This window comes from Dermacentor variabilis, chromosome 3 (assembly GCF_050947875.1).
Source record: "Dermacentor variabilis isolate Ectoservices chromosome 3, ASM5094787v1, whole genome shotgun sequence".
NCBI classification, from domain to species: Eukaryota; Metazoa; Arthropoda; class Arachnida; order Ixodida; family Ixodidae; genus Dermacentor; species Dermacentor variabilis.
The window spans coordinates 117,993,369-118,015,379 of NC_134570.1; the positions used below are offsets into that span (position 1 = coordinate 117,993,369).

At 46.6% G+C, this 22,011-nt stretch overlaps 1 protein-coding gene across 1 annotated transcript in view; it reads left to right on the forward strand.

The window, feature by feature from the left end:
• The window catches only part of LOC142574705 (uncharacterized), an 88,432-nt gene that overhangs the window by 47,996 nt on the left and 18,425 nt on the right, over window positions 1-22,011 (forward strand). Inside the window, exons 5-7 of the mRNA XM_075683734.1 lie at window positions 15,693-15,731; window positions 18,540-18,650; window positions 20,231-20,294. Coding sequence (XP_075539849.1) covers window positions 15,693-15,731; window positions 18,540-18,650; window positions 20,231-20,262 — 182 coding nt within the window. The 3' untranslated portion in view covers window positions 20,263-20,294. The remainder of the gene's footprint in view (window positions 1-15,692; window positions 15,732-18,539; window positions 18,651-20,230; window positions 20,295-22,011) is intronic.

The window sequence follows — 22,011 nt, forward strand, 5'->3', positions numbered from 1 at the left end:
TGGAGCTCGCACTTTTTTGCGATTTAAACACTTATCGACGCGAACAACCACTCGAACGCCTGAGTGCGTAAACGCTTCTCGGCACTTAAACGAACACCACTTATCGTGCCTAATTCACTGTGGGAGGTGGTGGTGGTGGTGTTAAAGAGTTTAATTCGTCAACAGAAAATGATTTATGAGTTTAGATGTGGGAAGTCTTGTGGTTTCCTGAGGTGGCCGTCAGATCGCGTCTTAGGTCGACTTCTCAAGCCCAGGTCACGGTCCGCAGTTGAACTTCAGGTTTCCAGCTGGTCACCGCAGCCTCCCACTGCTGTCGGTTGGATAGCTGCCATTCGGCTCTAGGTTGAGCTCAGGGCATTCGTGCCCTGAGCTCAACCTAGAGCCGACCAAAGCCGACAAAGACTATCGGCTTTGTCGGCCTTGCATAGCGTACATTCGGGGGAGTGTACCTATGGGTAGACTGCAGATAGTTTGTACGGGTTGGGGAAGGTGTGTGTGTGTGGAGTTGCGCCCACGTCGCCTGCTGGTTTTTCTTTAAGGATTAATCAAGGGGTGGGGTATGCGAGTTTTTCGTTTTTGTAGCATTGCGTAATTTCGTGGTAGGTTATCATGCGCTCTTTTGCTCCTCGCAAGATCGGTTGGCTCCCTGTCCGCTTGACGAATCCTCTTGTGAAATTGTGAGCCGCTTCGTTCCCGAGATGAGACGAGTGCGCAGGGATCCAGATGATGTTGATCTGACAGGGCGTGAAATGTGTTTTCCTTAGGATTTGTAGAGCCGGTTCGTGGATTCCTCACTTACCAACATTATCCACGGCCGTCTTGGAGTCGCAGAAAATTATTTTAGGTACGGTATTTGTGATAGCTGTTGCTGTTTCTGCTTCTTCCACATGCCTTCTAGAAATGGTGATGGCGGTGATTGGTTTGAGGTCGCGTTCTCCGAGTTCGCCTACATATACGTAGCCCGCCTTCTCGTGGTTTGCGTAGCGTTGCTGGCGTGCTTTGGCCCGGGCCTGTCTTCGTTTGCTGTGATACAACAGGTCCATGTTCTTTGGGAAAGTGGTCGACCCTGACGCGACTGGAGATGTCTGTGGGTATGCGCTCGACGTTTGTTTGAGTGCTCTCGTACAGGATGTTTGATTTCATTAGTATGTGCCTTCTCGCAGGTGTCTTGGTTAATCTTTCGTAGAGGGCTGTTCTGCGTGCTTCAACTAGTCCGTCGAGGGTGTTGTCGGCGCCCGTTTTCAGGAGTCTCTCGGTGGATGTGTATCTCGGCAGGTGGAACGCCGCCTTGTAGGCTTGTCTTATGAAGCAGTTTACCTTTTCCTTCTCCGCTATATACAGGTTGAGATATGGAAGGGGATACACGAAACGGCTGAGTACAAAAGCATGAATTAGACGCCTAAGATACGCTTCCTTCATCCCAAAGAGCTTGTTGGCGATGCGTCAAATCAAAGGGTTGGTTCGGTTGTCGCACGCCGTAAGTTTGTTGATAGTCACTGTGTTTTTGCCGTTGCTTTGTAGGTGCATACCTAGTATCTGGATGGTTTGGACCTCGGAAACTAGGCTGTCGTCCACGTATATTTCGGTCGGGACAGAGGTTTTTGTACAGCCTCGTTGATCATATCTCATGACAAGAACTTCCGATTTTGCGGAGAGCATGATAATTCTATCTTTGTCGCGTGTTCTGACACTACGACTGCTCCAGTCTACAGTAGGTGCTCGATCTTTCCGTTGCGCCCTCGGCTACTCATAGTGTAATGTCGTCTGCTTATAGGGAGTGCGATAGGTTTGGTATTCCTTCGAGCAGCTGTGCCGTGGGTATGAGCATGACGTTGAAAAGGAGGGGTGAGAATGCCAATCCTTGCGGCGTTCCCCTGCTTCCCAATGTGAAAGGGTCGGATGTGGGTGACCCGAAGCGTATCTCCTCCGTCATAGCGAATACGAAGCCTTTTATATAGGTGTGGCTTCGCTCGCCTACTCCTAGATTTGAAAGGGCTTCCGCGATAGCCTCGCGCTTGACTTTGTCGAATGGTTTGGTTAAATACAGAGCTAGGATTCCTTTGGTTCGTTTGCTGTGAATAGGGACGTTCACCTCCTCCGATAGTCTGAGCATGACGTCTTGTGTGGAGAGGTGTTGTCTAAAGCCCAAAAGTGTGCTAGGGCAGAGTTCGTGTTGGTCCATGTGTTCTTGCAGGTGATTTAGAATCTTATGTTTTAGCAATTTGCCCAGGCATAACGTGAGGCAGATAGGTCTCAATTTTGTTTTTGTAGACTCTTCCCTGGTTTCTGTATGAAGGTTATCTTTGCGTGTTTTCATGCTACCAGCAGCTTGCCTTTTTCCCAGCACTGGTTAAACAGTTTTGTCGTAGCGTTGATTGATGCATCATCCAGGTTTCTCAAAGTTCGGTTTGTGATTCCGTCCGCTGCCATGGCAGAGGATGTGCGGAGTTTATGTAGTGCCGCCCTCACCTCTGCCGTCATTATTTCTTCGTCCATTCCTGGATTCCGAGGTCCTTTCTACTCGGGAAGCGTTTCCTTGTCGGAGGTATCTAAATATCTGCTGCTGAGTTTCTCGAGGAGTTCGTCCTCTTGAAGTTCATGTGTAATGCGGCGGATATTCTTGTGTGCCGTCTTACAATTTTTAGGGTCTAGGACGTACCTGAGTTGGTGCCACGTTTTTCTTAGGCCCAGTTTTTCATTCATCTGGTTGCATGTTTGACGTCATTGTTGTTTGGCCAGCTGTTGTACGTGGTGTTCTATTTCTTTGACTAATCGAGTAATTTTGATCTTCAGTCTTCTGTTGTGTTTTTTTTTGAGCCATCTATTTTGAAGGCTTTCGTGTGCTTGCCACATGTGTAGTTGTCTGTCTTCTATTGAGTGTGTTTCCGCTGTGACTGGTGTGCTTTAGGTGGCGGTTTTGACGTCCCTGCCTAGCTGTTCAACCCATTTGTCGAGGTCATCTATGGTGGTGGGCTTGTCTCCCCCGTGCTCTGACGACTCTAAATTTGTCAAAGTCGGTGATCGCGATCTCATTCCTGCCTTTCTCTTTTTAGCGATGTGGCCGGGAAAGTGGTTTCGTGTAATGATCGCTGCCTAGGCTGCAGGCGGCGTTCCATTTCCCTTCTTCCACGTTCTTACTGAGCGTTACGTTGGGGCTAGTGTTCGTCTGCAGACTGTTTCCTACTCGCGTGGGTTGTAGCGGATCGTTCAGTAACGATAGGCCTTCGTCTTGGATGTAATTCCATATTGCCGTGTCCTTTTTGTTTCATTTGTAGTCCCAGTCAATGTTCCTGGCGTTAAAGTCGCCTACTATTAATGGCGACTTGTGTCCGCAGAGCCTAAGTGTTTTCTTAACAGCCTCTACTACCGGGGGGGGGGGGGAGAGGGGTCGATCTGGTGGTGCTATATACGTTCAGAATAAATAGGCTCGCTTGTCCTCTTTTCTGTGGAATTATTTCGATGAGGAGGCAGTCCGCGTCCTTCGTGTCTATTTCGTGTTCTACGGTGGTCAGGTTTTGGTGGACCAAGACGGCCGCACGCGGGGTTTGCGCTCCCGTTTTTGCGTATGTATTATAGTATCTGAGTTTGGCCTTAGTCAGCGTTTCTTGCAGTGCTATGATGTCCGGAATTTCCGGTTTGTCTCAGTTTTGGATGTGGAGTTGTAGGTTCTCCCGCTTTGGGCAGAATCCCCTGCAGTTTCACTGCCACATTTTGATTTTCTTAAGGTTTTCCTCCATATTGGTTTGCTCTTTGTACCTGAGCGTTTATGAGACTGGATTTGGGTAGTGAGATTGCTGCAAGTTGCTCGCCATGATCTGTGAGCTGAGTTTGTATCGTGGCCACGGTAGCTTTTGTTTGGCTTTGTCTGGTCTCTTGTGCGTCCATGCGCCCGTTTAGCTGCGTAGCTAACGCGCCAATTTGTTCCTTCATGTCTGCCCTGATTCTGTCTTCGGTCAATGCTATCTTCTCCCCCATGCAATCAAGTCGGGTGTTCATGCCTTGGGTTAGGTGAATTACATCGTTTAGAGTGGGGCTCTCTACCGCTTTGACCGTTTCGATCGTTCTCTTTTTAGCCGGGGTGCTTCGTTTCGGTGACGAGGCACGCGAGGATGCCGCGTAGGGGGGTAGTGAGCTGTGGGTCTCATAGAAGTGGTGCGTTGTTTTCAGCTTTGTGTTTCCTTCTGGGGGGAGTTTCTACCCTGTACGTTTTCAATGATTTCCTTAAGTTCCTTGATTTTTTCATTTTGTCTTTCAAATACAGCCCTGAGCTCTGCGTTGCCATCTCTCTCTCGGGAAGTCTGCGGTTTCCAGCTCACCTGTTTTGGGTGTTCTTGGCTGTCGGCTTTCGGGAGGGGAGGGAAGGAGGTGGAGCGGCTCTGACTTCTCCAGTCTCTTTGGCTGGAGTTGGACCTTCCCCGGCTCCTGGAATGGTTTCCTCCGCTGTCTTTTTGCTGTCCGCGTTGCCATTGGCTTTCGGTGGGTCTTGTTCCCCTTAGTTGAGTCTTTCGAAGTGCGCCTTACAGCTTCTTGTGCCCGTGAAATGGTACCCGTTTCACAGGATACATTTTGGGGGGCAGACCGGTCTTTTCTTGGCGGGGTGTTGCGTCCCGTAGCGGATGCATAGGTTGGTCTTTTCTCTCGGGCAGACGTCGGCTCTGTGTCCGGACCGTCGGCAGTTAAAGCAGGCTTCCATTTTGGCATGGAAGGGGTAGCACGTGTATAGTCCTCCGAAAAAAAGGATTTGGCTGGGTACCTTGTGGGTTTCAGTGAAGGTTTATATTAACGATGCGATCTTGCCTAGAATTCTTGCTTCTGGAATTTGGCACCCTTTGTCGAGCTCGTGGATGCCTTCGAGGATTTAATCCTGGGTTTGGTCTTCGAGCAAGTTGTAGGCGATTCCCTTGATGTCTTCATCAGGGGCCACAATATGTGCATTCACAGGGTATATATGGCCCATGGTTTTGAGGTTTTGTAGACTGACCTATTTATTGACTCTCTCCGCCGATGGAGAGCTCACTGTGAAAGAATTATTGGTTGGATTGACACGCACCTGGTCTTGCTTTCGAGCTGTAGCGATGTCCCGGTAAGACCCCTGGCATACCATTTGCAGGAGGGTGGTGGCGGTGTGATAATGGAGATCGAGGCCTCCTGTCAGTCCCAAAACAACTTTCTAATCTGTGGCCGGGAGGCGTGGAAGCGGTCTCCTTCTTCTGATTGTTGGTCGGCCAGCGGCCAATTTCCCTTTCTCGGCGGCGTTGCCGTTGCCGTCGTCGGTCATGATGGATGACGCAAGTGGCGTCACAGTCTTGTTCTTTGGGTGGACGAGGTCGTGGGCCTTGATGGCTAATGTCCAGAGCTTTTCGTTGTTGTACTCTTCCGGGATATGTCCTCCCCATCCACGGTACACTCCATTTGGGCTCGGCGCCGGCGGCGGCAGTCTTCGCCAGCGGTGGCGGTCTTCGCCGGCGGTGGCAGAGATGCCCTGGTTGAGCTAGCCCTAAAGAAGGCCCAGCTCGACTATGTGCAGCTCGGGAGAGCAGTGCCCGAAATTGGGTTAGAAGCTGGTGTTGTCTCCAAAAAACGTAGCGGTTGGGTGCACAGCACCCTCACTAACCTCGGTGTGACGTTCCCGGGTCCTCGCAGTCCGTAATGTCGCCAAAAATTGCTAGAAACTCGGCAGCCCATGCGAATCACGTCCGCACTCCTCGGCGGCAATATGGCGATCTCACTGTGGGAAGAAGGTTAGATTTTCGAGGAACCATAGCGTTTCAGTCAGTTACTTCTTGCTGTAGGACAGTACTTTAATTTCTCTGCGACATGCGGGGGGGGGAGCATCTCAGCTTCAAAATATGCAAAAAGAATCATACATTATAATGTGCGAAAGAATTCGCGGTTTCAACGAGGTGAACGCGGTTGTTTTCTCTCGTAGCATTTACTAATGTTATCACCTGTGAGTCACACCTAAACGATTGCTCGTTAGTTTTTAGTTCACCTTCAGTAGTTATAGCAGCCAATAAACCAAAATGGCTTTTAAGGCATCACTAGAAGTGTCAACGAAGGTCTCCTCGCATTATTCATTTTTCCCAGACGCTGGTGCTTGTGAAGGCGAACGCCAGACGAATTACTTGGGGGCCTTCTGTGTAGGCCAATATATATTCGCTTAAATTTGTTCGAATTTCAAGCATTCTTAGAACACCTATGCAAGTTTTTAGTCAGCTATGCAGTCTCATCTCAGTTAGAGCGGAATATCACGCAGCAAGAGAGACCAACATGTCCGTTCAAGGCAACCAATTTTTCGTGATGGTAACCTTTCACAGGCTCGTTTGTGTCCCGAGTCCGGGATCCGCCAGTTTTCAACAGTGATGAAGCTTGAAAGCGAGCCACATCGAGGAGCTGCAGCAGGGTGCTGCAATGGCGCCAAGGGAAATGTGAAATTTGCTTTATTTTTATGCATTCCTTATTTTATCTTCATTGATGTAGCAAGCGTAGCAGCTTTCCAATTTATGCATGCCTGTATTTCTTTAACCTTTAGATATTTTGCACCACGTTTGAGTGAAAACCCTTTCTGCATTTCCAAGCAGTAATGTCAATGGCCTTTCATTTCTTGAGCTGCAGCGAATGTCCCCACAGAGTGCCCTCTGGGCCGAGACTCTAACTGAAGTAACGAAATTGAAATAAAAAACTGTGGGGGGACCACCCGCTCCCATTTCCTCCAAGCACTCACGTCGTGTTTTTCGTACGTGGCGAACTCGTCGAGCCGATGTAGACACGGGAGGAACAATGTGCCCTCCCGTTCTCCGTCACTCTCGTGACGCCCGTACCCCTTTCCCTTCCTCCCCCCCACGTCCTGCTCGCCGGAAAGGAGAGGAATCGACAGGCGAGGAGGGCATTCTCCTCGCAGAAGGTAAAAAAGTATAAAAGTGCGCCACCAGGAGTAACCCTCTGGATCTGACGCCCGACTCTTATCCTGCCGGACTGCATTACCTCCCGCAACCCGTGAGTGACCTCGTTTGCGTGACTATCTAAGGCAACGAGGCATGTCCATTTATTACTCATTACAGAGAGGACTTCCCTTTGCCAGTGTTCTTTGTTGCTTGTAGCAATAAACCTTGTAGCAGTTGACACTGCTGGTTGCCTTATTCGTTCGAACCAGACGTAGCTGTTATGACTTCATCCCTTGATATCGAGAATGAATCTCGAGGCGGCTGCTTAGGTACCGCAGGGACTTTGGTGCTTACGTTAGATGAAAGGCAGCAGCGTTCTACATCATTCAATTTCCGTAAAGGGGCGAAAACGGACGAAAGGGCTACGCGTTTGTCCTGAAGTGGGCAGACTAGAAGGCTTCAAGCCGATGTTTTCATTTCATCTCCATAACTGATGTCTCCACGAGAACTAGAAATAAATCACGTCGTTGGTGAAACCGTTCGGCTTGGCTGTGGCACCGGCGTTGTGAGAAAGCAAAGGCGTAACTATACCGTAAAAGGCAAGAAAGGGGCCGTTGCGCAATACAAGAACAAGGAACAGAGCTTCCTTAAGGGGAAAGTAAAATAGAGAAGACATTCGAGACATTTAGGAAAGCATGAACACGCTGATTTGCATACGCAAAGTAAACTCCATAGTAGATGCTTTGAGTTCTTTTCTACTTTCTATGCGTTCTTTTATAAGCCCATCCGTATACAATATCTAACTTTGATTTCCCAAATATAACCCTTCCCATATCATCAGCAAGCGCTCGAAGGGCGAAAGCAGCGCCACCCTGTCACGCCTGCTACGAATGACGTAGCAGGTGTGACATGGTTATTTAATGAAATGAATTCATAGACATAACAAGCAACGTTTCTTCATACCATAGTGGCCCATAGCTACGGTGTACTCGCTGTCGGAGCTCATGCCTTTCGGCGCTCAGCTCTTTAAGGAATCTAGTTGGTCGGAGCTTCCGAAGGAACGTCCCCCATAAATGACCTCTGAAATGGACAATTAACCCTGTTAAGGTGGCATTGGAAGCATCTCCTAATCCAAACTTTATGACTGTCCCTTCACGGAAAATTGAAAAACGTAAGAATTTTTATTAGTGAGAGAGGCTCAGAGTCCCGGTGAGCCCTGGGCACTTCTTTGTCGCAGTCTCCATACACAGAACCAAACTTTTGTTGCAACAGACAAAAATTTGTTTAACAAAGACAGACTTAACTCCAGTTGATATCTACCCAAAGCAAAGCATTCTTGTTTTAACTGTAGGTTATATTGTACGAACCTATATGACTACAGGACCTTTGAGTTTGTGCTCTCTATGCGTTATTTTGTAAGCGCGGCGATTTACGTCCCCTAATTTCAATTCAGCAAACAATAACACTACCTAGTGCCTTAAAGAACCACTCGACAGGCGAGAGCAGTGCGTGCGTGACACATCTGCCACGAAAGCCGTACCGCAAAAGGTCTTTGCCTCGATGCGTCGCCGCTTCGAGCAAGACGATAGAGCAAGGAGAAGTAACACAGATACGCCGACAGCGAGTAGTGCTGGAGTGTTTGCGAGGCTGAGTGTTCGAGCATTGAGCCTGATTTCGTTGATTTACTCAAGAGCAACACATTCTAAACATTCTATTACAAATTGCCTGCTCAGAGACTTTGGTTGTGTGGTGCCAAGATACAATGGAGGATTACTGCTCAATCTGATTCAATGAAACCAGCTCACCGACATCACAGGCATTGTTTTCTTCGTGCGGTGAGCCATGGCTTCGGTGTACTCGCTGTCAGAGCCCACGACTTCTGGCGTTCAGCTAGTTCAGGAACCGAGCCGGTCCGAGCTTCCGAAGGCACGTCGACCATAAATGACCTCTGAAGGGGACGACTGACCCTGTTCATAGTGGCCGTGGAAACGTTGTCTAGATCATACTTTATGAGGGTACTTTCAAGAAAATGTGAAAACCTAAAAGTTGGAAAATGGTGAGAGGCCCAGAGCGTCGCTGAGCCCTGGGCACTTCTTTCTCGTAGTCTCCATACACGCAACCGAACTTATTGTTGCAACAGCTGAAGAAAATGGAAGACAAAAATACTCCAGGGATTACGATACTCTTTAATGAGAAATTTGAGCGCAGCTCTACACGTGTTTTCATTTCGTGTGTCAGTATCTTGCAAATATGGGTTCATAGGTACGCGGTTTATATTAGGACGAGAACGCTGTTTCCATACCGGTGACCGACGCTGCTGTGGCGTCATAACACAGTCATCGTCGCCGCACAGCCTGTCTTGCGCAGCACTACGTTTTTTTTCTTACGCTTTTGTTCCACGTGGGACGTGAGCGGTCCTTCGTCATGGGGAAGTCGTGTCCTCAGTGTTAGGGGCGACAATACCTAAGGAAGCGTGAGATCGAGCCATACTCGTAGCGACTCGCCATCGCCCGTTGCAGGAGCAGTGATCCCCGTCACACACGCTGGTACCGTAGAATAAACAACCAACTTTAGAGACGGGAAACTGTACCTTCCACAATGTTACGAAAATAAGAAGCGGCAGCGCATGAAACTTACCTGGGGGCCCGACATATGGCGCTGCTAACAGAGGAAGAGGTCTATGGTGGCGGATGCACGTGCTTTTTATGGCTCCGTGGCGGCGACGAAATCCTAAGGTTTTGTGCATGCTTTGAGCTTGCGTCTGTTTTCTGTTTGTTTGCTGATTTTCTTACGCTTTAAATAACAATTGGGTAGCTTCATTCTTTTCTTGTCTCTCTCTTTTTTTCGTGTGCGCAGGTGTGTTTCGTGTAGATTTGGTTTTGCAGGATAGTCAGAGCGCCCTTTCGAGCCACGTGCTTGTACACGTGCAACCGAGTAGGACGTTGTGTATTTATATCCTTTAAATAGTAGCGTGAAAGTGGCAATACAAATAGCTGTTAGTGGTTTTACTGTGTGTGTGTTGGTAGGAAAGTGAGAGCGTGGCCGAGTGGTTGAACACGTGCGAAAATGAGCCATACCTTAAGTCTCTGCTGCATGAATTGCTTTTAAAACAATGGTGAGAATTACTTTGAGACATTTTAAGGATTAAGACACTGTGCTTATCAGTTGTTTGCCAGAAGGCACCTGCTCTGCATTATTATGGTATTATAGTATTTGCATTAGAAAAAGCCGTGCAAACCATGGCAAGAAAGCTGGGAAAGCGGGCAGTGCGCGGGCGGTCCCTCAAGGCAAGTGAGGGTATGGATGAAAATGGAGAGGGAATAGAGTCAATCGGCACACACTTTGATGTCGATGTGAGGCTGAAAAAAATGGAGGCTTTCCAGGAAGAGCTTGTCAAACAGGTTAAAGAGCTCGAAAATGAGATAAATAGGGAGCGTGATGCACGGAAGGTAGTGGACAAACGACTTGAAGCAGCCGAGGAAAAGCTGAACGGGGCCGCCATTGTGAACTAGAATGGTCGGGACAAAGGAACGCAGTCCCCCGAAGTGACAGGAGAGGGAACGCAAGCAAAGTACGCGGAATGCGTCCAACGTGGTGTGGGGTTAGGTGGGAAGAGCGCACCTGCCTTGACGCCGCCACGTGGAAAAAGCAGGAGAGCAGGGGTCAATGCCCCTTGTCAAGTCCGAATCATGCAGAAAAAGACAAAGGGAAGCATGGAGAGGTAGGGGAATGTGAAATGATGATTACTGCCGGCGACTCAAACTTGGATAGGTGCCAAAAGCAATTGTGGAGAGGGTGAAAGGCGATAAAAGAGTGGCGGTAGGGACATTTCCGTGGCGGACGCTGGGTTCTGCCATGAAGCGAGCAAAAGCAAAGCTCGCAGAAAATTTTCACGTGGGCAACCTTCTCATAGTAGTAGGTGGCCTAAATGACCTCCCAAACAGGAAAAGGTCAGCGCTAGCCCTGCGCTTGGTGAAGGGGGTGGATGACTTGCGCGAGCTTTTCCCTAAGGTGCAGATCGTGGTCAGCACGGTGCCAGAGGTGCCTGTACGTGACATTCTCGTACAGAGCCTAATAGCTGCTAATGAGACGATAGGGAAAATGAGCCGAGAGAAAGGATTCGAGGTTGTCGAAGTCAACAGGGAAGTGAGAAGGTGTGGTGGTTTTCAACAAGACGGGATCCACTTCATTTGCAGGCTCGCACGAGATGTGGACTGGCGACTTGCTGGTCCCGCTGTTGCTTTCTAGAGGGCCCACGGGCGCTCAGGAGGCCAGAGTAGGTAGCAATGAAGAAAGTCGACTAAGGGAACCTCTGTATAGCATCGCCAGAAACAGCAGGAAAGCAAGAAAGCGAGCTCGCCATGCAATAGGCAGGGTGGCCGAAGAAAGGAAAAGTTGGCAGGGATTGAGGAGCCGTTAAATAGCGGACAAATAGGAGTGTATAAGGCTACAGAAACGCATCTTAGATATTCGGAAGAGCCACCAGTGATTGAGAATTATGTTTGGCAAGGGTGCAACAGAACTAAGTCGAAAGAAAAGAGGCGGACTCGGAATACTCATCCATGAGGGAGCCAATTGGAGAAGAGTAAATTCGTAATATCAATAGCATCTTTGGTTATCAGGTACAATGACTGGGGAAAAAACTTGGCTTGGCGTTACGTATTTGTGGACCGGAAAAAATTGCAGAGAGGAGAATAAAGAGTTAGTGGAATGCATAAGTGCTGATAATAAGGGTTTCGGGAATGATGGTGAAATTATCCTAATAGGTGACATGAATGCCCACATACAGGATTTAGATGGCTATACCGACAATAACGGGAAGTCAGTGCTAGAAATTTGTGAGCAACGTAACCTCGTTATACGGAATACAGGGGCTAAGTATGAAGGGGAGATCACGTGGGAAGTGGGATACCGGCAATGAACCATTGATTACTCTCAGATGACAGAAGAAATTTATGATAAGTTAGAGAAATGGTCATTAATGAGGAAGGGTATAGCAGCATAGGGAATCACCACAAACGCATTATTTTGACAATCGGATATGTATTTGGCAAAGAGAGCAAGGAGTGCAAAATGGCAGTCCGAATAGGAACGCTGAACAAGTAAGAAATAACAAATATAGTCACTAGAGTCGAGGGAAAACATGGCAAATTGCCAAGGAAAGAGTGGGCGAAAAGCTGGTGGAACAGGGAGATACGAGAAGCGATCGCCGAATGACAGAACGCATCACAAGAGCACAAACAGGCGAAGAAGACGCAGTTACCACAGGATGAAGTAGCTAGTGAATGGAAAATATACCCGGAGAAAAAGTATATCGTTCAAATACTGGTGCAAGCAAAGATAAAATGTGAAAGTTAACATTGGCTGTCAGAAATACGTGACAAAAAGAAGGCCGCACCGAGAATATTTTGGAACCACATAAAATTATTGGGCACCAAGTCAACAACTGTACAACAGAATATCCCAGCCGAAGATGGAAACAAATTGGACGGGGATAGGAAGTAAGTTACCTCCGAAAAATAACAGCCGAATCTTTCCAAGGCAATGACGAGGTTGTATTTGAAAGAAAAGAGCATGAAAGAGACCCAGGTGGGAAAGGAGCTCGTGCTGACAAATTTCAACTGGAAGGAAGCCGAAAAGAAACTTCCTAAACGCACAGCCACAAGGCTAGACGAGCTTCCCGTTAGGTTGATTAATGAACTAGGACCAAAACGTAAGGAAACTCTTGTGAAAGCAGGGAAAAAACTTTAAAAGATAGACCAATACAAGACAGTTGGCGACAATGTAGAATGAATTTAATTCATAAAGGTAAGGATGAGAAAGATATAATTGACTGGTATAGACCGTTGACCATTACATCGGTAATGTACTGGCTAGCAATGCAGGCAATCAAATTAAAGCTGCAAGCATGGACAGTGAATAATGGCATTTTGGGAGAACTTCAGAATGGCTTCAGAATTGGTAGGCATTTGGATGATAACTTATTTTTCTTACTCAGTGTATTAAAATATCAAAAGTAGGAGACCGCTATATGTGGCCTTTTTAGACATTACAGAAGCGTATGACAACGTTCATTGCAACATTCTGTGGTATATTCTGGAAGGGGATGGCTTAGGTGACGATTGTCTACAGCTTTTGAGAGATTTACCTAGAAAATACCGCTTGCGTTGAATGGGAAGGGATGAGGAGCGAGGAGAAAGTCGATGTCAACAAGGGACTGAAGAAGGGGTGCCCTTTATTCCCGCTGCGGTTTGTAATGTACATGGTGAGGATGGAGAGGTTGCTGGAAGGAAGTAATATACCATACCAACAGGCGGGTACAGTAGTAGAGCAATAGCTTCCAGGTTTATTTTATGTGGACGACATTGTGTTGCCAGCTAACAAACAAAGTGATTTACAATGTCTGGCTAATATCTGTCGACAGGAAGGCAACAATTTAGGTTGGAAATTTAGTGCTAGAAAATCAGGTGTTATGGTATTCAAAGAAAACAGTGAACACACAGTGGCAATACAGGGCCAGGAAATACCTCGGTAAGAGAATACAAATACCTTGGTATATGGATAAACGAAGGCAATACATATATGGAAACACACAAAAAAACAATAACAGTGAAGGGGAAGAGAAATGCAGCCATAAGGAGGCACAGAGTGCAATGGGGATTCAATAGTTACGAGGTGCTCCGGGGCATGTGGAAAGGTGTAGTGGTTCCAGGACTTACTTTTGAAATAGCGGTTGTTTGCTTTAAATCAGGGTCACAATCAGGACACGATGGGAACCAAAGGTCATTGGGACGCTTCGCATTGGGCGCTCACGAGAAAACTACAAATGAAGCTGTGCAGGGTGATATGGGCTGGACTACTTTTGAAGTGAGGGAAGCTCGCAGTAAAATTAATTATGAAGAACGACTGAGGAATCTGAAAGAACGTAAATAGGCTGGGAGAGTGTTGAGGTATCTGTACAGTAAAAACTTCATTCACAGTGGAGGAAACGAACTAGGAAGCTTGCCAGCAAGTATGCGGCCTGTAGGGTGGGCAACACAGCAACAAAGAACGTCAAGCGGTAAGTCAGAGAGGCTGAAATAATCTCATGGGTGGCGGCAGTGGAAGGGAACCTGCCATGAGTAGCTTGTTAAGAGGAAAAAACGAAATCAGGAAACAAATAATTCATGATAAGCTCATTATTTTCGGAGCGAGACCGAGATGCCTTAAAACACGCACCTATAAAGCAAGATATAAGAAGGAAGAAGAAGCATGTACTTGCTGCGGTAAAGCTAGGCAAACGATGGAGCATGTTTTATTAGAATGTGATATCTACCCAGCGGTCGATTTAGGCACCACTGGCTTCCTCGAAGTCTTTCAGTTCAGCGACAGCAAGGGAAAAGATCTCCGCAATAGATATTAGCAAGATGCTATTGGAAGATTGGTGGAAGAAAAGTAGGTAAACGACAAAAAACGGACGCGCACAAGATAAAAGTTCGCTATACGGGATCAGAAAATTTGGTTGTGGGAGTTCATAGTGTTGTTTTCCTTTTTTAACCTAGGTAGGACTTTCGGCAGTATAATAGGAAGAGCTTGGTGGCGCAAACCACCACCCCGTTCTAAAGGGCACGCTCATAACATCCATCCAGCCATCCATCCAGTGGAAATGCGTTTTTATAGTGCAAAATGCAATATGGCTGCTTGCTGGTGGTAGCGTATGCAGGTATGCGCCATGCTTGTCCTCCTATCTTTGTGGCTTGGTTCATTGCCTTGGCTGCAGCGTAGATGGTGCGTTATAATTGCTAGGAGACCGAAGAGCCTCTAGTGGCACCCATTGAAACAGGCCACAAGTGAATCAACAAGACATGCGACTTTATTGGCAGAAGACAAGCAGTGCACCTTCTCGTACAAGACCAGAAACAAAATTTGCATATTGAGATGCGCTGAAAGCAGTAACGCCAGCTCGTAAACTGCTCTCTTTCGATATTGCACATGACGGCCTGGTAACGAGCGGCAACCAGCAGTGCAAGCAGATTGCAAAGTGTGCCATCTGTTGACACCGATAGTCGCCGTTGAAGATTAGCAACTTGGATTGCGAAGCAATCGAGTGACTCGGGTATCAGCTGCCGCAGCCAACACAGGGACATGGATTACCCTGCCTTTTAACGTTACCTCCTTTTCAACTTACAAATTTATTTTTGTTCTTTCGGGGGCCGCTAATGTGTCGCTCGCACTTTTTGCCCCACTTTCACTCACTATGGAAATGGTCGGTTCAATTTGTGGGCATCATTAGTATAAACGTATCTAAGACGCAATTATTCTGCTTTCATATTTCTTCGAGGAACGTAGCCCGTGACTATCCTCTTGTTTTGAATTGTTCAGATTGTTCATCTTGTTCTTGTAGACCATTACAGTACTCATCTGTTGTAATGTATCTTGGTTTATATCTTGCCAGCGACCTTTCTTTGGAACAGCCACCTTGCTTACGTTGGCAAAAACTTTGCGCCGTATCATGTCTACTGTAAACTATAAGATATTGCATGCCCTGATCGGTAACGAACACAATAACACACGCTTTAGGCTACAGTCTGCTGCGGTATGGAATAACAATTTACGGGCACTGTTCTGTTCAGTGGCACAACAGCATAAATGCAATACTGCACGCCCTCTTACATACACATCTTATGATCTGAGCCTGAATGCTGACACAGACCGTTTCAAAATACTGTCGATGCTGAATTTTAACGATCTTTTATTGCATACTGTTGTTTTAAAACACTTCTGGTTCAGTGAATACCTTGTTCCGTACACTTCTCCCCGTTGCTGAAGGCCCGGGAACCCCTTTTGGAGGCCACGTTATTCCACAAGGTACGGCACTAGAGCTCACGCCCATTATCTTCCAGCCTACTCGAATGAATTGCCCCCCAGCATCTTCTGTGCCAGGCGTATCTGTTTGTAAGGCGTATTTGTTATTTTTTTTACCGTTCTTGCTTACGTTCGTGCATGTGATTGTGAAACTTTTTTGCGCCATGACGGTCAGATTAGTGTATGGTTAGGTATTATTTCATGGTCATTTTGTTCACACGCATTGCTATGTTTCTGTGTTTCATTATGCTCAATGAAAATTTTTTCATAGAGAATGTATAAATTTTAATAACTTTTTCTGGTATGCTACACTCGAGTTCGCTACTTATAAATAATCTATTAATGTATCGTATGTGGTTTTACTGCCTGCCAGGCTTTGTCGCTCAAGCCTTCAAAGGCTTTGGCAGGCCTGTACGAATGTGCTGATTTGATTATTGGCAATAAAGGTATTATTATTATTATTATTATTATTATTATTATTATTATTATTATTATTATTATTATTATTATTATTATTATTATTATTATTATTATTATTATTATTATTATTATTAATATTATTACTTTTGACAGCAACTTTGAGGGCCTTCCCACCCACATGGCTGTCAATTTTATACAGTTCGGATCACGTAATCACCTATGCTTCTCTACGTTCACGCCACATCACGGCCGATGAAAGCCCACAAGCATTATTTGCCCTCGACTGCAGCAGCAGAGGACGAACGGGGAGCACCAGTTACGGTGCGTGTAAATTGGCATCATTTGTCACCATGTGAACTGCTGGAGCAGATGCTTACCTCGAGAGACTTGCCCAGTGGAGCTGAGCAGGCGCCACATCCGAGAAATGTAACTCGCCGACTATGATCAAGTGAGACTCAGCATTCAATCACCGCGTAAGGTTCAGACAATGCACTGTACAGTGGCTAAGATCCACATGACAACAGTGAGCATTCACGCACCACGGGTCGCTTACGGCACACACAGCCATCCGACTTCAGGCACAGTGCTTCCCTTCGTCACGCTTGGTGGTCTGGTAACAAGCGACAATCAGCAGCTCAAGCAGATTGGACAGAGCGTCCCACCCTTTTGCACCGACGGTCGCCGTTGAAGATGAGCAACTTGCATTGCGAAGCAACCGGGTGACGCAAGCATCTGCTGCGGCAGCCAACACAGCGACATGAACTACCGGTATTTTAGCGTTACCACCTTTCGACCTGCACGTTTCATTTTGTTCTTTCGCACGCCCGTAATGCGTAGCTGTCCGTTGCGCTGTCCGTTGCGCTGCCCGTTGCGCTGTCCTTCCGTCAGACACGACAATAATGTACCACACGTTTTCTGGAATTTGTCCTCCGCTATTACTAAGCCATAGTAAAGAATTGTTGCTGTACTAACGTGACGTGGGCTGCGCTTTGCAGCTTTCAACGTGCAACGAAACTCTTGGTGGAATCTCTTGAGAAGCATTTTAATAAGTGATGATTGATGCGAGGTATTTTACGTGAAAATGTAGAATATGGTAAGTGTAAAACGCTACAGTGAAAGGCTGTACATAATGTTGATCCCATGCGGCAATATAATGCGCTTCAGAGTACGAAACACGAGAGCCGTTACACGTTCTGTTCCCACCAAGTTACAGTCAACAAGACAATCTAATCAGACCCTAGAGCTCAGCAGTGGAGCCCCGTGCAAATTGAGCCAACATGATTGGTCAGCATCGGAGCTTAAATGGCAACATTACATGACAGCCCATCGGATACGCCAACACAGTACAACTACGCAAAACATCTTTTCTTGTGTGTGTTTGTGTTCTCATAGGCAAGCAGCCATCTCCTGTAGTTTAATCGACATGGTGCCATGCCATGAAGATTATCCAGCCGCTCTTCGGAGTGGTTATGAAAACTCCAGGACCACTAACAGGCCAAAGAAGAAAGAACAAGAAAGGCAAGGGTCATCCGACAAAAACCCACAGTGGCGAGGTGGCTCACAAAATAGAAACTTGCAATGATATCCCAACGTGCCGGTTAACTGATATGATCGACGGCAAGATGCATGCCACACATGCCTTTATTCCCACGTTTCCTGGATATGTATGAGCAAAGTGCATGAGTTGAAGAGATATCAGTTTTGGGGCCGTAGAGACCGCATTGCTTCAGGTAACTGAGCTGGGAGACCAAGAGCTAAGATAACACACACTTTATCGTACAGAAAGGAGCGCGAAACAACAAAGAACGTTTCTTACTTGTTGCCTTAGCCAGGGCATAGAAATGTGGTGTGAGTGTGCACGTAATATAAAAATGCCACAGAAAAGAGAGGCACTTTCAGCACCAAGAGCTCACTCACCGAAATAAATTATGAACAATGAAACCGCTTTGCAAAGCAAGTGAGAACGGTGGCTAAGAGTAGCCCTGGACAACCCTTGCAAAGAAGCATCACGAAACGGCTTATGTACATTAACAGGACCATAAAAAGTTACTAAGCATCGTAGTGAAACAGCCTCCGATCAGCCCGGTATTACGCCCACCCCAGTTAAACTGACGCACCTTGTAGAGGTATTTTAGTCTACCAAGTTACGGGAGAGGCGTTGTCGTTCATTTATGGGGCACAAGACATCTGCCATCTTGAGTGGAATGTGTAGCGATATTTTAACGTTTGTGGCTTAAATTAATTAGCCGCGCTGCAATTAATTATTCGACCGACATTTGTATTCGTCATTGCATTCATTATATATATATATATATATATATATATATATATATATATATATATATATATATATATATATATATATATATAAATTTGCGTTTCTTGGCGCAGGACGCAACAGTTTCGATATACAAAAGTTCGAAGGCTCTGAGGACCGGAGATGCAACTCTTCTTTAGTGCCCTTGTGCTTGCAGCTTTGGGAGATATTCTTTTGCTGCCATGGTAAGTGTTCTGAAGGCTCTGCCTTTGCACGGCTACGATATAGCATAGCATACGAAGCTGTATATTTGCACAGGTGAAGCCTGACTGCAAGGGCCACACTCTCGCTTTCCTATGGCGGATATTGACTTCAATGCGCATTCCTTACCTAGGTCAACAAATTACGACCACAGTGCTCAAACTTGAAAGCATCAAGTTTATAATAGAAAAGGACCACACGCTATTGTATAAAATTCATTTGAGAACCAAAGTTCCACATCGAAGCCTTTGTTCCGGAGGTCATGAATAGCGTTTCCATCAGTTTCTACAGGTGCTCAAACGACAGCAATTAATCTCCTCCATTGAAAAGATCCGTGAGAGACCGCTATCAGACGAGTTTCTTTTAGGTCCTTGGCCTAATGCAAACAGCGCAGCTCTAGTAACAAGATCCGCTATAGCTTTTCTCCAAGCCACTGGGCTGGACGCACGGCTTTAGAGATGTCTCAACTATGTGAATTTGTATATATGCATCTCTTCCATATACCAGCATCATTCATCAGCCCTTTCCCTTCCCGTCCCTCTTCCCCAGTGTAGAATAGCAGGCCAGAGCAAATTATAGCTCAGGCCGACCTCTGCCTTTCTGTAAATAAAATTTTCTCTCTCTCTCTCTCAAACGTCGCTCGTCCATCGCACTGTGGACATAATTGCAAGCTCGTAAGAGATCGAGGTAAACGTAGAAACGTCACTCTAAGAATTGAGTGTGCAAGGTTACCTATGACGCACGAACGCGCAGCAATCTAGAGTCGACATATCACAATATAAGCATGCTACCGCATACTTAGACACATAGCCGTGCAATGTTATCGTATAGCTTTTTATGAAGTGTGTTTATAATGCGCCTGAAGCTTTCTTTTTCTTTTCTAGTGTCCCTTTAAATAATGATATTAAAGTAATCGCGGCACCCGCGATTACTTTGCAAACTTTGATAAAAGGCTCCGCACGTGACCAGTAGTTCAGATTTTCGACAATCGCCGACTTTGTTCGCGGCTATCGTTGTGCTTTGAGTGTAACTAACTTTTGTGGGCACAGATCCTCCCAATAAAAAGATAGTCAAGCTATTGACAGCTTTTCTTAGGTGTTTCTTGAGCGACAATACCACGTGACAATATATACGCATGCATGTGCGCGCAAGGGTATGCAGTTCTTCTCGCGGATTGTGCAACTCTACACGAAGTCAAGAATGAAGTTCTAGACAGCATAATTACCTCTATACAGAAGTTGTACGTCTTTTTAATATCTTGGGCTGCTAAGGACGAGGTCGCAGGATCAAATCCCGGCTACGGCGGTCGCATTTCAATGGGGACAAAATGCAAAAAAACCCCGTGTACTTACATTCAGGTGCACGTTAAATTACCCCAGGTTGTCCATATTTCATAAGTCCCCCACTATGGCGGGCCTCATAATCAGATCCTGGTTTGGGCATGTAAAAACCCATAATTTTTTTTGTTTTAATGTACACAGAGTCGCTACACAGCATTTTTAAGTGCTTTATGCCGAGGCGACACATAACCACATCACTTCTTGTCTCTTTGTATGTTCTACAGTGCTCGAGCATCTTGTCCGGAGAAGGATATAAAACCACCTCTCAAAGCGTGTCAGCCAAGGGAGGTAAGTACTCTTGATGCTTTCGTTTTCTTTAGTTATGTTTTAATACAGTAATTTTTACCCTATCTAAAGCATGGCGACAAAATGTGATATCCAAATTGTAGGAGGTTATCCATTGCATTGGTACGGACGCTCCAGGCGCATTCACGCTGTCGCCGCCGATCTCATGCTGTCCCACTAACGGCAGATGCACGGCGCGCGCACGCGTAGGATAAGAGGGTCGTCAGAGACTCTCGGTACGTTTGCCTGCAAGAACAACGAACCGAACTCATTTCTGAACCATTAATGCTAGCTGATCAATGCTAGAATCGCGGGGCAAGAGTAGCGCTCTGCCTGCCGCCGTTCTGTCATGAGTGTCGTGCGCAAGCACACTGTATGACAAAGTAGCGCTCCAGCTGAGGTGCTGCGTGTATAATCAGGTCTGAGCAGGCGCCGTCACACTAATGTTATGCAATCTTCAGCGGGGCGCTGACCGACGCCAACGGTCTACCGTCATTCTTATATCGTGCACCATCGAGGTTCGGCGCCTGCAACGCTTCTAGCAGCGCTCTTGACCCCGTCACAGTGCCAAGAGGCTCAATACGATATGCGTTGAATTCTGCGTCGCGCCAACATGTCGCACCCGCATATTATTAGAATACCCTCGGGGGAGTCCACGCGGAACGCTAAACCTTGCTATTGCTGTAAATGCTTCGGTGTTTGAGTGAAACTGCCCATTATTTCCCCATAGCTAAGCATTTGCGCCCACCATAACCATGCACCTACCTACAACTCGTCCTAAATGCCCGGCGCCCGTGTCTACGGCGGTCATTCATCCCTGTTTGTGGACATGCTCTAGTACCAAGGAAGCTTTACCTGGTACTCATGTTATTACGCACAATATGCTCAGGGAGGCTAACCTTAAGCAGAATGTTCTAGCCGAGTTGATCTGTTAGGTAATGAACAACAAAGGCGCTTGTTCATTGCTGCAGTACCTACATAACACAGGGTGGGATGAGTTTTTCTGACATCCTTTCGTTCATATTTTTCTACGTATACCTTGAGGCAAACATCTTGAATAAAAAAAATGATTAGTCTCTCTTATGAATCGGTCCTCACGCGAAAGTGAAACGAGTGTTCAAAGAACCATTGCGTAGCTCCGTTACACATTCACACATACACGTTCATAAAAGAGCGCCGTTCTTTAATTACTACAGCTTCGCTCGGTAGGTAAAGCGATTACTGCGATAGCTGGTTGTCGAGGCATGTGGTGTTGTGCAGCGTACACAGAGCCCCGGAAGCATGGTGGCTAGAAGAGGAGGTAGAAGCATTGCGCCAGGCAGCACACGGCGTTGAGTGTATACATGACGACGACAGGTAGCGCGAGCGCGGCTTCTTAGATACCTGCTTTCGGGGGGAACCGCATTATTTGCTGTTGCAACGCAGAGTCTCCCGTTTTCTCGGCGACTTCCGCCGTGTAAGTTTGTTTTTGATAACGTCGATGCACGCTCGCGACAGAAGCGATAAGGCTTAAACTCAGCACAGCTGGTTGCAACAAACATGGGCCCTATACCCTAAAACTATTACAATCTGTTCTTATTCCAATCTCCTGACGACAAGTTTACGTAACCACCGACGCAAGCAACGGGCGGTCACCAGCAGCGTTATTTCAAAAGCCCAATCAAATACCCTTCTCGTTTAGAGGAAGTCGCTTTCTTTTAATTTGAAAGCAAATAGCATT